Below are 15,046 nucleotides of genomic sequence, written 5' to 3' on the forward strand. Positions count from 1 at the left end.
GTACTTCTTCATCTCGTTCTCTTTGTTCTTCGTCTGCTTCACTTTCTTCTTCTTCATTTGAGGAGGAGGAATAAGAAATTGTTAGAAGGAGAAGATGTAAGAACTAGAAAAAGAATGAAGAACAAAGAACAGGCATGGTGTCTCAGTCTTTAGCACCGTTTCCTTGCAGTGCTGGAGTCCCCGGTTCAAATCTCTCCAAGAAAAGCATCGGCATGGACTGTTTCCCTGTCTTCTTCCCCTCTTCCAGAGAAGGAAGACCAATCATGGTGGCTCAGTTGCTGGCACTTCTGCCTTGCATTGCTGGAGTTCCAGCTTTAAATCTGATTAAAGGCAACATCTGGATATTTTTTGTACTTTCTCTTTGTGCTTCTTCATGGTATTTTTTGCCTTCTCTGCACTAGAACAGACAAGTGGGATGGCTCACTTGTTACAGCTGCTTTGCAGTGCTGGAGTGGTGCATTCAAATCTGATCAAGGGCAACATCTGAATGGAGTTTTTCAGATATTATCCATGTTAGGATTTAAAACTAGGAGCCCAAAACTGAAAGGCAACAGTGCTAAAATGATAATCTGTTCATTTTATATATAAACCTATTATGCGGCACGGTATATCCAGATATACAAGATCAATAGACTCTCCCAGGTCCAGCCTAGAACTTACTTCATTGTAGAAGCTGATCAAGTTGGTCTGATATGATCGACCCCTCATCAACCCATGCTGGTGAGGAGTTATACGATTGTTTTTCTTGAGGTATTCTAAGATGGCATCTCTTAGAAACCACTTGAATATTTTTCCAATTTTTGAAGTGAGACTTACCGGCCTGTAGTTACCAGGCTCTCTTTTAGAGTCATTTTTGTATATTGGAACCACATTGGCAATGCACCAATTCAGTGGTACAACCCTGGTCTCAATAGAGTCCCTACTGGTAAATATAAGAAATAGCGGTCTGTCTATGACGTCACTTAGTTCCCCTAGGACTCTTGGGTGAATTCCATCTGGGCCCGGCGATTTGTCGATTTTAAACTTTTTTAGCCAGCTCTGCACTTCTTCCTGCGTTAGATAGGTAATATTTAGTGGTGGGTTCATTTTATCTGCTTGCATCTCTTTACATTTCATTTTCTCTCAGGAATAGACTTGTGAGAAAACTCTTTAATAGATTCGCCTTCCCCCCATCATTTTCTAGGATTTCTCCTGCATTATTTGTTAAAGGACCAGAGCTCTCAGTGCCGATCCTTTTACTGTTTATGTAATTGAAAACTAGTTTAGGATTATTTTTGCCCTCCTTGGCAATCAGTCTCTCTGTCTCCTCCTTGGCAGTTTTATCTTATCCTTAAACATTTTGATTTTTTTTCCCTGTACGTTTTCAGCGCTTCTTCACTGCCTTCTTGTTTTAGTAATTTAAACACTTTCTTTTTTTCACTGATTACCCCCCTTAGGCCTCATGTCCACGGGGAAAATCAGGCCCGCTACGGATTCTACATGGAGAATCTGCAGCGGGTCCCTCCTGCCCCACGGACATGAGCGCTGAAAATAGGAATTTAAAAGAATTTACCCATCCGGAGCGGTTCGGGAAAGTCTTCTCTTCCTCACGGCCGGATCATTTTTTTCGGCCGGCGGATGAACTCGTCACGCCGGCGGCACGTCGCCGACGTGCCGCGCGCATGCGCTGGGCACATCCGCCGAGCCGAACCAAGAAAGATCCGGCCGTGAGGAAGAGAAGACCTTCCCGGTCCGCTCCGGATGGGTAAATTCTTTTAAATTCCTATTTTAGGTCTCCCGCGGATCCGGACGGCTTCCATAGGCTTCAATAGAAGCCCGCGGGAGCCGTCCCCACGGGAGACCCGCACGAAAATGGAGCATGGTCCAGATTTTTTCATGCTCCATTTTTTTTAAAATCACTTTTATTGACGATCCGCGGGTATTTATCTACCCGCGGGTGGTCAATGCATCCCTATGGGGTGCGGATCCGCGAGCGGGAGAGGAGTTAAAATCCGCTGCGGATTTTAATTCTTCTTTTGCCCGTGGACATGAGGCCTTACAGTCTTGTTGAGCCACATTGGTTTACTTCTATTCGTAGTTCTTTTATTTTTGAAGGGTATAAACTGCTCCCATGAGGTATTTAGGATGTTTTTAAACTTCTCTCATATGTTGCCTGTACTGTTATTTAAATGAACTTCATATATGTTACAGACACATGGGCTGTGTAAAGTTTATATTGGTAAAGAGTTTTTATTTTGGTTGGTAAAAGGGGCCATGTCCTTAGTGAACCAGAATCACAGTCAACAGTGGTAAAACCTATGGTGGTCTACAAGTCCTCTCCAACACATTCTCCAAAATCTGTGCACCATGTTGTAGAATTAACACATTGTTGACTAATCAACAAGTTTATTGTCTGATACATGGCTAGTATCTTAATTGAGCTTCTACAGAGCAGTGGAGAGTTACATTTTCTTACAGGAGATCACTACCCAAAATATAAATAACCAGATCAATCTCTGTGCAGACATTGAGCCAACAAGGAAGGGAGGAAGGTTTCATCGCTGAAGAATTGTGAATGCAGCTCTGGGGTATCATTCAAGCCACACGGCATAATCAAGATAAGAAAAACAATGTATTTAAAAAGTTACTCAATTTTAGATATAGATTATGCTACGTGAAAGCTATAAAACAATATACAAAGGTTATAATAATGTATGTCAATAAGTTTCCATTTACAACCAGCAGAAATGTGAATACTGCTCTTGACTATAATTCAGACTGTAAAAGCCCTTTCACACAGGTCAATGATTAAGAGCAAGGATTTTTTATAACGCTTGTTTAGCTGACCATTGCAGCGATCTACTAGTGAGCGAGCGAGCAGTCTCTCCAAAAATTGCTGGGGAATTCCCTAGGACTACTTACCACAGGGTACATGTGTGCCTCCCTCCAAAATGAAAATCCAGGGTGCTCAGGACAGGTCATCAAACAGTTGATTAGTGGAGATTCCTGGCAATTAGAGATGAGCGAGCGTACTCGCTAAGGCAAATTACTCGAGCGAGTATTGTCTTTTGCGAGTACCTGCCCGCTTGTCTCAAAAGATTCTGGTGCTGGCTGGGGTGAGCGGTGAGTTGCGGGAGTGAGCAGGGGGAGCGGGGGAGGGAGAGAGAGAGAGTTCTCCCCCCCCCCCCCATTCCTCCCCGCTCTCCCCCGCCGGCACCCGAATCCTTGAGATGAGCGGGCAGGTACTCGCAAAAGGCAATACCCGTGTCGAGTAATTTGCCTTAGCGAGTACGCTCGCTCATCTCTACTGGCAATCAGCTGATTGAAGAGGCCAGGGATTGAGTTGCAACATCAGGCACAGCCGCTAAACAATGTATAGCACTGTGCATGGTATGAACTGAAGTAATAGCTGTCACTTCAATCAGGTGATCGACGAGGATCTCGAGCGATGGACGCTGCTGATCAACTATTGATGACCTAGCCTGAGGATAGGTCCTCAATAGTTCACTGCCGGAAAACCTTTTTAAATTGAATGGGGAAAAACAATCCTATGAATGCTTGTTTGTCCCCCATATCAGCCTGTGTAAAGGCATAGTTAACCGAGCGCCGATCACAGAGATTGGCACTTGCTTAATGCAAATATTTTCCTGTGTAACTTACTCATTTTTATGTAGTTTTTCTGCACTTTGAGAAACAGGAAAACATTGTGAGAACATTAGCAGAGGGAGTTCAAATCCAGGCGAGGGTACAACATCGACACATACTGCGTTTGCTTAGCACATGGTCTATAGCCTTCAGTGTGTAGAATAATGAGATATTTAGCATCTGGACAAATTTCAAAGTCAATTAAAATTTGACTCCAGAGTATATCTCATATCTCGGTGTCAATAATATAAATCTGCTGCTACCCAAATAGCAGGAGACTAAACCAATCAGACACCTCATATGCTTTGATCCGCCCGGAGACAGAATAATGAAAACAAATGGGGCACGCGGCGCTTTTCTTACCGTGTTATTAAATAAGCTAGAGCCTGTTGCTCGCGCTCTATAATAACATCTGAGAGGAAATTATTTTATGCATTTTTATAGGGCTCTGGTTTAACTAAATATGTTTTTTTAAGTACATATTAGTCCATTACGGCACTATGGGAAATGATTGCTTGGCGTTAATGAAGCGTGTATAGAGGGTAGTTCTCAACGAAACACCCTAAAGCCAGGTTTGCAAACTTGTCTTAATGACGAACATAATAATCTCATTAGGTTTGTATCTTTTATGAATCCGAAATGAGAGTGGTTTAGAATTCATCTTCCTAAATCGCCTGTCCCCGTTCTGGCTTACTAAAAAGCAGGGTATTTTTATTTCTGATCTGCCGCCTACAAAAGTCCTTTGTACTTTTTTTTTTAATTAATATGTTGCTGGTCCATTAGGGTTGCTGATTTAATACAAGGGTGATTGCAAACGATATATTACAAAGTTTATCAAATTACCTAGAAGCATATTAACAGCGGTGGTTATGGAGGGTTCCTAATGAACAATGGAATGAAAGTTAAAATAATGCTGATCTGATAAGATGTAATTACATGTTGTAGGTTTGACAATGTCTAATTATTCAGTCTGCACTCCTAGAAATGTGCTCATTTAAACAGTTCTTTACATTTAGCTTTTTTTTATAGATAACTTTTAAAGGAGTTTTTCAGGACTTTAAAGGGGTTGTCCCGAGGCAGCAAGTGGGTCTATACACTTCTGTATGGCCATAATAATGCACTTTGTAATGTACATTGTGCATTAATTATGAGCCATACAGAAGTTATAAAAAGTTTTTTACTTACCTGCTCCGTTGCTGGCGTCCTCGTTTCCATGGTGCCGACTAATTTTCGCCCTCCGATGGCCAAATTAGCCGCGCTTGCGCAGTCCGGGTCTTCTCCTGTTCTCTATGGGGCTCCGTGTAGCTCCGTGTAGCTCCGCCCCGTCACGTGCCGATTCCAGCCAATCAGGAGGCTGGAATCGGCAATGGACCGCACAGAAGCCCTGCGGTCCATGGAGACAGAGGATCCCGGCGGCCATCTTCAGCAGGTGAGTATGAAGACGCCGGACCGCCGGGATGCAGGTAAGCGCTGTGCGGGTGGTTTTTTTAACCCCTGCATCGGGGTTGTCTCGCGCCGAACGGGGGGGGGGTTTAAAAAAAAAAAAACCCGTTTCGGCGCGGGACAACCCCTTTAAGTAAAACAGCTAAGGGGTAAAGTAATAAACTATAAAGTGCTCACCAAATAAAGGTTTACTGAAATTTACAAAAAAATTGCCCCTAATTAGAGAATGGTATAAAAAACATAGCTATTACCATTTCACGTTGTCTCCAGTTCAGCCAATTCAAAAATCCTGCCTACACAATGCAATGGATGTTGATTGGTTCTTAGAGCGCTTCTTAGCTAATCAATGCAGCGCTTGATAAACCAATCACAGCTATTACATTGTTTCATCAAGCGCTGCATTGTTTGGCTGGCAGCGCTCAAGAACCAATCAGAGCCATCACTTCCTGGAAGCGGGATTTATGAATCCTGGAACCAGTAAGCGTGGGAGGACATGGATCGCGACTGCTAGGTAATGTACTTTTTTGGGGGGTTTTTTTAATGTAATTCGGCTAGGGTTTATTTTTGGGGTAGGGCTTATATTTCAAGCCCACCTCCCATCCCCCTAAAAAATCCTGGTAACACGGTAGTATTTTTTTCTCATTACTATTTATAGAGCTGTAGGAAAATTCGCAGGGCCCTTTTTCTAGAAAATAGGGCACTGGCCAACAAGCACAGGTCCCCCTTTCCCCATTTTAGACAATTTTTACCATAAATGTATCCCACATTGTATTGCCATATAGTGCCTAGATAACAGTGCCCATATAATACCATGTAATAATGCAATTTAATTCTCAAATAATAGCACTATATACCACTAAATGGGACTGGATGGCTTTAGCTTGCTTCTGTATTTCTCAGGGTCCCCTAGTAAACAAGTGTCCTGGGAAGCACAGTGGCTCAGTGGTTAGCATTGTTGCCTTGTGGCACTGTGATGCTGTCTTCAAATCCGACCAATCTGAATCAGCACGCTCTCCCCATTTTTGCATGGGTTTCCAAAAATAAACTAAGAGGTTAATTAGCTTTCTAAGAAATGGTTCCTAATGTATGCGTCCGCAATAGAGAAAATAAATTGCAAGCTCCATTTGTGACAAGGACCGATGTGAATGGTGACAATCTCTGTACAGTTCTGCAAAATATGTTGGTGCTGTATAAGTAACAGAAACCAAGCAAAAAAAATTGCCCAGATTACCATTCTCTGAAACTGGTACTGCCTTTTGGACCTTTTGAGCTGGTAAATAGATATGAGGAGACTACTCAAGATCTTTGCTATTGGCTAGAGATTAAAGATGCGTCTCTGGCAGTCGTGTCATTCTTAATTTGGTGCTGTACAAGAAATAAGCAGTTACATAGCAGCTTAGAAAAATAACTAATCACAAAGAGCCACAGTTAGAAGATGTGATCTTCTGCTCTCTTGAGGGACGTTCGATTACAGGGCTGTTAATAATATATGGTACGATTTATCATGAAGTATAAAGAATGTGGAGCATACCAGATACTACTAACTGCTTTGATTGAAGAAGTGAACATCTCTGTAATTGATTGTTGCACCTAGTTTCAGAATATCTGCAGGGAGGGCACATAACATACTTTTTTTTATTGTAAAGAGTTCAAACCAACAACCACCTTTACTACTAATTTACTGTGTTATATTACATTAAAGCGACCCTTCAGTCCTGGAGCCAAATTCTGTCTAGAGGCTAGAGTTATATTACCTGCTGTTGGTCTTTTGTGCCATTATCCCTCCAGTCAATTCTGTCCCGATCATCCAGGAAGGTTGCCACAATCTTCTAACTGCCTAATCCACATAGCGCATTGGTAGTGTTAGACTACCGATGCATTATGCCTGCTTTCTAATTAGCCAGTGCTACTCACATGGTCAGTGCTGGATAATCAGAGAGCAGAAAAGAGTGTGCATTGGAGAGTTAGAAGATTGCAGTGGCCACCTTGGAGGACTGAAATATGCCAGGAACTGGCAGATTGGAGGGACTATGCCACAGAAGCCCAATGGCAGGTAATATCACCTGCACCACTTCAACTAGAGGTTCACTTTAACAAGTATATTGTTATTTAGGGCTTAAAAATATCCTGACCATTAAGCCACATTTATTATGTATTCTTTATTTCAGGTCCTGGTCTGGTAGAAACCCATGGTCAACAGTTTCAGATAAACTCTGATAAAGGAAAAATGCTGTTTTCTGTGGATGAAAAAGAAGTTTTAGTTGGAACGGACAAGCTGAGAGTCACAGGTGGGTGGAAAAAAGTAGGGGTCTGGTTTGATATAATTCTGTACTACTCTATGACTCCTTTGATGCCTTTGCCTAAGTCCTTCATACCAAAACACCATCACTGGCACCAAAACATCAGTAATCTCAGATATTTGGAATCTGAAACATTTTACCTGATTAAAATATAAGTTCCACTATTTTGATACTTCATTGGGTGAATGTACAATTACACTCTTTTTTAAAAAATATCAAGCACCTAGAAGTCATTTTACTGCAAAACTCAGCATGCAGTTACATCTCAGGCAGATGTGCAAATGGTTAGAGTTGTGGTGTCATTAGATGAAAGGCCTTGTCACCTGAGGCCCTAATAGTGGTTCCACCCTTGGCCTATAAAAAGGCTCTTGTGTGTAGTGGGCCTCTTTTTCCGCTTGTGTAGAGTTTGTGGACCATTAGACATGCCTCTACAATGCAATCAAATAGATTTAGTCAAATTAATAGATTTTGAGAGGGGTCACATTATTGGAATGTGAGAAGCAAGATGTACATAACGAATCGCCTACCACCTGGGCCATTCTGACCTAACACTTAGGAGGTATTGGGATCAGTGGATGTGCAAGGCGACTAGGCTCAGGATGCCCTCCACAGCATTGGCAGACCACTAGTAGAGAGGATCGACTGATTGTCAGACAAGCATGAGCAGCTCCAACTGTGTAGTTGTCTGCCATTCAGACAGGTGGCACCATGCGCTTGGCTGAAGGACAGTTGGTGTCATGGTGCCCATTACGTATACTGCTTTTGACAACCACCCACCATCACCTCCATTTTCAGTGGTGATGTGAATGATGAAACTGTACTGAGTGAAACCGGGTTGTCCTCAGCGATGAATCCAGATTTCGTTTGGGCAATGACGATGGTTATGTTCATGCCTGGAGACCTAGGGATGAGTGCTTCAATCTAACCTTTGCTGTGGAGTGAGAGAAAATGACAGCTCAGCGATATATTCAGGATATCGTTTAGCCACATGGGTTCCTCCCATGGTGGCTTCCAAAAAGCATTTTCCAGCAAGATAATACTCGGCCACATGCAGCAAGGGTCTCATAGGAATGTCTCCACAACATTGTCACACTTCCATGGCTGCCCGTTCACCAGATTTATCACTAATAGAACATGTATGGGACGATCTGGGATGCCAACTTCGACAGCCTCGAGGTTTGCATTATCTAGAGGCTCAGTTACAGAAAATGTGGATTGATATGCTGCAAGATATGATATGGAACCTGTATGCCCTCATGCCTGCCCGTATCACATCTTGCATCCAAGCTAGAGGCGGCCCAACAGGGTTCTAGAGCCTTCCTTCAAGTGTTCAGTTTTCTATAATAAATTATCTTTTTGTTCTGATATTATAATCACTTACTTATATCAACCTTAGGGCGCCCACCCACTGGCGTTTTTTTTTCCCTGCGAAATTCGCAGCATTTTTTTTCTGCAGGGGTCTATGGGACTTGTAATGTTAAAATCGCGATCGCGCAAAAGCGCAATTTACCGCGATTCGCGGTAAATTGCGATTTTGCGCGATCGCGATTTTAACATTACAAGTCCCATAGACCCCAGGAGAAAAAAAATGCTGCGAATTTCGCAGGGAAAAAAAACGCCAGTGGGTGGGCGCCCTTACAATCACACATTTCATTCAATTCTGACTACTTCTTCTTGGGGAGTTTTTTGACAATGAGTGTAATATTCGTTCACCCACAGAATGTTTTCTGAACTATTCTGTGTTTTCCCTGCCCCAAAAGGGAAAGTCTCTAAACAATATGTTATAGCTCTCCGAGAGCAATAAAGTATTCTTCGACTGGCTAACCTGGTACCAAACGTATTTATTTTCTCCAATCAATGTTATGCATGATGGTTTCCGTAGACTTATAATTTATCTTGTGTGATCATTATTCCAATTTACTGGTGGACTCCTAGTTAGTGATGAACAATTAGTGGAATAATCAGTTTGTGTCAGTATTGGGCTGATTTCCCGGAAATCATTCTGAATTAGGACAGCCAAATCCAACTCACATTAAAGTGATATGAGTCGGAATCAGTTTCACCACCTTGCCCTTCAGGAGGCCCTCAATGCAGCTCAAGCCCCCCAAATTGCATACAAGTACAGCCACAGATCTGGGGAACACTGTGCTCCTCCAACAAATTGGTAAAAGTAGTGTACAGTGGTGTGAGGATTAGTCGTAGCAAAGGGGTTTCACGGAAAACAAAAGAAGGCCCTCAGATATTGTTACGATCGTGTGGGCAACCTAAGCATGGGAGCCCACATGATCGTACCCCAAAAGGGGATAGAATGGATGGGATGGATGCACACAGGTTGCACCAGGGTCACACAGGTTTCAGGCAACTGACCCTGTTCTACACGGGAGGATGGCATGGCCCTACCTAAGCGGGGGATTTGCCCCAATAAAGGGCGGCCCAGCGGTCTTCAGATCTGGGCCCTAGCTGATCCTAGGAGCCACGCCACAGAACAGGAGACATACACATGCTACATGACAGAGACAGAACCACAGGATACACAGAGCCAGAATACACAGCATACAGCAGAGAAAATGCAACCACTAGTAACAGATGATAAGCTGAATGGAAATACCAGGTATTAGTTGACATTTTGTACAAAACATGGAAGCTAGCGGGCCACTTCACGGCTCCTGGTTATACTGCTAGTCCCTACACTAACCAGGAGTCCAGCAGAACCGGACAGAGTTCACACAGAAAGCTGCAACAGGACAGGACACAGATAGCAGGTCATGCAGCAAACTGACAAAATTTAAATGTACAAACGGACATGAACCAGCAAGACACAGAATACTCAGCAAAGCTTGCAACAGGACAGAACAGAGCACTGGACACACAGCCAGCTGCAACATATAGAAACCCAGACAGACTCCACCAAGAACTCACATGTGCACAGATGAAACTCACAGTAAGTCTATGTGTCCTCATACCAGGGGGAATAGACAGTCAGCTACACAAGCTGACATAGGGAACCATGTCAAGTTACACCAACTGACACACAGAACAGACAGTCAACTACACAAGCTGACTTAGGGAACCATGTCAAGTTACACCAACTGACACACAGAACAGACAGTCAACTACACAAGCTGACTTAGGGAACTGTGTCAAGTTACACCAGCTGACACACAGAATAAGACATAAGGCCTTTGGAGGCCGCACCTGTAAAGGGGGAAGGAAAAGGGGGCTGCATGTACTGCAGACTAGGACTACAGGTGTCCAAACATTCTTTAGGGAAGCAGAGAGACCCAGACTTACTTGCAAACACAGATCAGCGTGGGAACAAGCTGAACATGACTGATAACCCTGGGGGCCCAGCCAAACTGACCAGGAGCTGGGTTTATATGTGAGCACAGATTCAGGAGATTGGCTAGCAGGAAGTACCACACCCAGCCAACTCAATTAACCCTCAACTACCTGTAGCTGTGCTGCTAGGAGTACATAGTACAACAGATCCCAGCAGCACACGTAACAGATATCTTAGATCAAAAATTGTACCAAGGAAGAAAGCAGGTGTGCTGCTTGTTTTAAAAAACAATGTTATATATTTTACAAGGACAAATTCTACCAGGTGAAGACAACACTCAAGGAAGGGCTGCCTCCAAGGAACAGCTAGCTGTAGAGCTACAAAACATTACACTATGCAACTCGGCAGGTGTGGTGCTTATGTTAAAAGCAATGTCATAAATTTTACAAGGAGAGATTCTGCAAGGTAAAGACAATACTCAGGCACGGGCCTCCTCCTCCAAGGAGAAGCAGTAGAGTTACCAAAAATTACACCGAGGGAGACAGCAGGTGTGGTGATTGTTTTAAAAGCAATGTCATAAGTTTTGCAAAAAACAAATTCTGCCAGGTGAACAGAACAGCCGAACATGGGCCTTCTCCAAGGAAAATCTGCAGAGCTACAACTGGTTCTTGTGCTTTAGAAAATTTTCATTTTGAGAGAAGGAGGAGAAAACATGACGGAAGCTGGGAAAAGAAAGCAGCAACAGCAGTTTGAGGACAGAATGTGCTCCTCATGAAAACAAGAGGCTGCTGACTAGAGATGAGCGAGCATACTCGCTAAGGACAATTGTTCGATTGAGCATTGTCCTTCGCGAGTACCTGCCCGCTCGGAAGAAAAGATTTGGCTGCCGGCGGCGGGGGAGAGCGGGGAGGAACGGAGGGGAGATCTCTCTCTCCCCCCCCCCCCCCACGCTCCCCCCTGCTCACTGCCGCAACTCACCTCTCACCTTCGCCGGCAGCCGAACCTTTTCTTCCGAGCGGGCAGGTACTCGCTAAGAACAATGCTCGATAGAGCAATTGTCCTTAGCGAGTATGCTCGCTCATCTCTACTGCTGACACTAAGGCCTCATGTCCACTTGCACGCACAGATTCCACTGCTGAATCCCGCAGTAGCATCCGTGTGTGTCTGCGAACATGGAGAGAAAAAGACAGTTTCTTACCTCTCCAGATCCAGCACGGGTCTCCTCTGAGTCGGTTGGATCTTGTTTCTTCAGCACGGCGGATGCTTCTGGGAGTGTCGGGCGACGCGCCCGGCGCATGCACAGTGCTTTCTTTTTTGTTTTTGAATCTCCTGCTTTCCCACAGATCCATGGCACAGCCACAGTGACAGCTGCAGGTGTGCCATGGCGGGGACGGCTTCCATTGACTTCAATGGAAGCTGTCCCTGCAGGATCTGCAGAAAAATGGAGCATGCTGCGATTTCTTCCCGCACGTGCGATCCGTACGCTGGGAAAAAAAATCCCATCTGGATGCTTTTACTTGCGCTGCGGATGCTTATGCATCCCTATGGGTGGGAAGAGGTGCCGATCTCCCGTTTAGGAGACACTCGCGGATTTTAATTATAATTTGAAGTGGCCAGACAGGTGACATTGAACGTCATCTGAGGCCACAAACAAAGAACTGCAAATTCCCCACGCCAAAGCATTGCTTGTCTGTCTGCTTTCCTGCTATATTTATTGACAGCAGCAGAAATATGCCCTCTCCCAATGTTCATACCACGTTTTGTATAACCCCCTGCTCAGTGCAGGATTCACTAAATTATCCCAGACAAATATTTGTCCAGCCTTTGTTTGAACACTTCCATTGAAGGAGAACTCACCACCTCCTGTGGTAACCTGTTCCACTCATTGATCACGCTCACTGTCAGAAAGTGTTTTCTAATATCTAATCTTTCTCCTCCCTTTCAGTTTCATCCCATTGCTTCTAGTCTTTCCTTGTACAAATGAGAATAGGGCTGATCCCTCTGCAGTGTGACAGCCCTTCAGATATTTGTAGACCGCTATTAAGTCTCCTCTCAGCCTTCTTTTTTGCAAGCTAAGCATTCCCATATAAATGTGATGTAGCTTCTTTTTTTGCTACCTCCAATAAAAAGCTCTTTAAGTTCTCTGCTAGTATACAAGCTTTCACACCAGCAGCAATTTATTGCAAAACCTATTACAAAATGACTTATTGTGATGATGTACATTAGATTTAGTAAATGTTAGTCTATGCCCAGAATACCCCTTTAAATCTTACTTTCCAAATAGAAACCAGGGCTGCCAATGCACCCTTTTGGCGTTCTTGTGAGAGTCATCTTACCACTGAAGTCACTGGGTCTACTCATCCTAATGACTTCCCATATTCAGGTCACATGGCCTGGTAATGGAGAGCTTGTATATGGGACTTGTATACAGCTTGTATACGGGACGTCGCTTGTATGATTCTCTCATATTGGCTAAAGTCATCCCAATGGTAAATAACCACATCACCGCTGCCATGAATGTAAACAGAGACCAGATGGGAGTGGTGATGGGGTGGGGAAACAGCAGATGGGTGAAGAGATGAATATTAACTTTATTTTATTATTTCATCCCCCCCATCAATATTTCGTTAAGACTCTGCCTCTAAAAAAAATGAAGAAGTGCTGAGCTTCAACTTTCTTCTACTCATTGAGCTTTTCAACAGATTTACAACGTCCGTGTCCTGCACACTGGGTAGAATTGCTGCATCTCACCTACAAAACCGCTGAAAGAGCAAAGTTCCCACTTTAATACTTTAGCACCCTAGATCTTTATAATTGTCTTACAAAATATAAGAAACATCAACCCTGCAGAAAATGTCAACTAATTACAGGAAGTACTATTGATGGGACCCCCAGTAGTTAACTATAATCGAAGGGGGAACCCAGCAGCTATTATTTGTTATAGGATCTAATCGGGGGATTATCCTTTATTAACTCCGAATGCCATAATGGGATTTGAAGATTTTTTTCTTTCAAACAAACAATCTTTTTAAGCTACAATGCTACATTTTTCTTCAGGTCAATGTGTTGTTGTTTTGCCGCAACTAGTTTCGACTGGATGACAGAATGTAGACGGTAAAATAATGCAGTTCTATGTAACTCTCGCAATCATTTAAAAATACAATTGCAGAGTGTTCCCAGTACACGCATTAAAAGCACCAGTGTGAGAAATCCGGTAAGTGTGCACTTTACATAAAGTCCATTCACTAGCCAAAGCCATTAGTAGAAATCTTTGTTGCTGTCACAGTTGCTGCTGGTTGTTTTCAACTTAGTAAAAGCTAAGCTCACTTGTTCTTTTATTCAAGTTTCTAAGATTTTCATGCAGTAATGAAGAGTAATGCAAAATACAAGTTACTTTTTATGGATGAGTATATTTGTCTGATAATAGAAGTTTGGGCAGAAAATGTGACAGTTCTGTTTAGTGGAATGGCTCAAGTTTTTATGCTTTGCGCTTAGATTTGCACCTTAAAGAGTTTTTCCAGCTCTAAAAGCATTAGTGACCTATCCTTATGATAGGTCATCAATCGGTGATCAGTGGAGGTCCAATGCTTGGAATCAAAGCCAATTAACTGTTCTCCAGGCTACTGTCACGGTGTACGTAACAGGAAGCAGATAGTTTCATACATTGCCCATTGACCCACTTGGGAAGCCCCTTGTTTGCCCCGGAACGGAGAGCCGTACAGAAAGAATGGCTGTCCTGTATTACTACATCTTACCTGTAGTTCATTGTCGTTCATGCCAAGAGCTGAACCCAGGGCAATCAGCTGTTCGCCCCAGTCCCCGCATTCTGGGTGGAGTTGTGCATCTTGGTATAATCCATTTAAATCCCACTTCCTCTGTCCCATCCATGTTGTGCTCCTCAGCATCTGCTGGAGGCTGGGTGCTACTGGTTGACTGCTCTGTTCCCAGACACAAATTAGATGTCTATGGGGTGTCCAATGCTTCCTGTTGCCATGGGAGGGGTTCATCTCAGGAATGCACATCTTCGGGTGCCAGACAGATGAAAGACCCTCTATGGGTAGAGGCAGATACAGCTGAGACAAGTATCCAGTCCCATGACTTGAGGTCTTTATATACAACTACCTCTACCCCTAAACCATGGTGATGACAGGGACAATAATATAGAGCTGATCTTCTTCTCTACTATAGTTTCTTATAACAACGCAAACCAGTTTTGGAGGTACACTGTCTTGCATAAATCAATAAATCAGTGGGGCATAAGAAAAATAATTTTAAGCAGACTACGTGTACCACATTTTGCATCTATCTTGGGTATTTCCCTGATGTCCCTTTTCATAAATGGCTAAAAAATTAGTTCTTTCTGGTCACATTTTCCAGTACGTAGGCAGAGTGGATAGTT

At 43.4% G+C, this 15,046-nt stretch overlaps 1 protein-coding gene across 2 annotated transcripts in view; it reads left to right on the forward strand.

Moving 5' to 3' along the window:
- Window positions 1–15,046, forward strand: part of SGCG (sarcoglycan gamma) — a 130,409-nt gene that overhangs the window by 87,710 nt on the left and 27,653 nt on the right. For both annotated transcript variants that reach the window (XM_066582234.1, XM_066582225.1), the window contains exon 5: window positions 7,236–7,355. In XM_066582234.1, coding sequence (XP_066438331.1) covers window positions 7,236–7,355 — 120 coding nt within the window. The remainder of the gene's footprint in view (window positions 1–7,235; window positions 7,356–15,046) is intronic.

This window comes from Eleutherodactylus coqui, chromosome 1, assembly GCF_035609145.1.
Source record: "Eleutherodactylus coqui strain aEleCoq1 chromosome 1, aEleCoq1.hap1, whole genome shotgun sequence".
Classification (NCBI taxonomy): domain Eukaryota; kingdom Metazoa; phylum Chordata; class Amphibia; order Anura; family Eleutherodactylidae; genus Eleutherodactylus; species Eleutherodactylus coqui.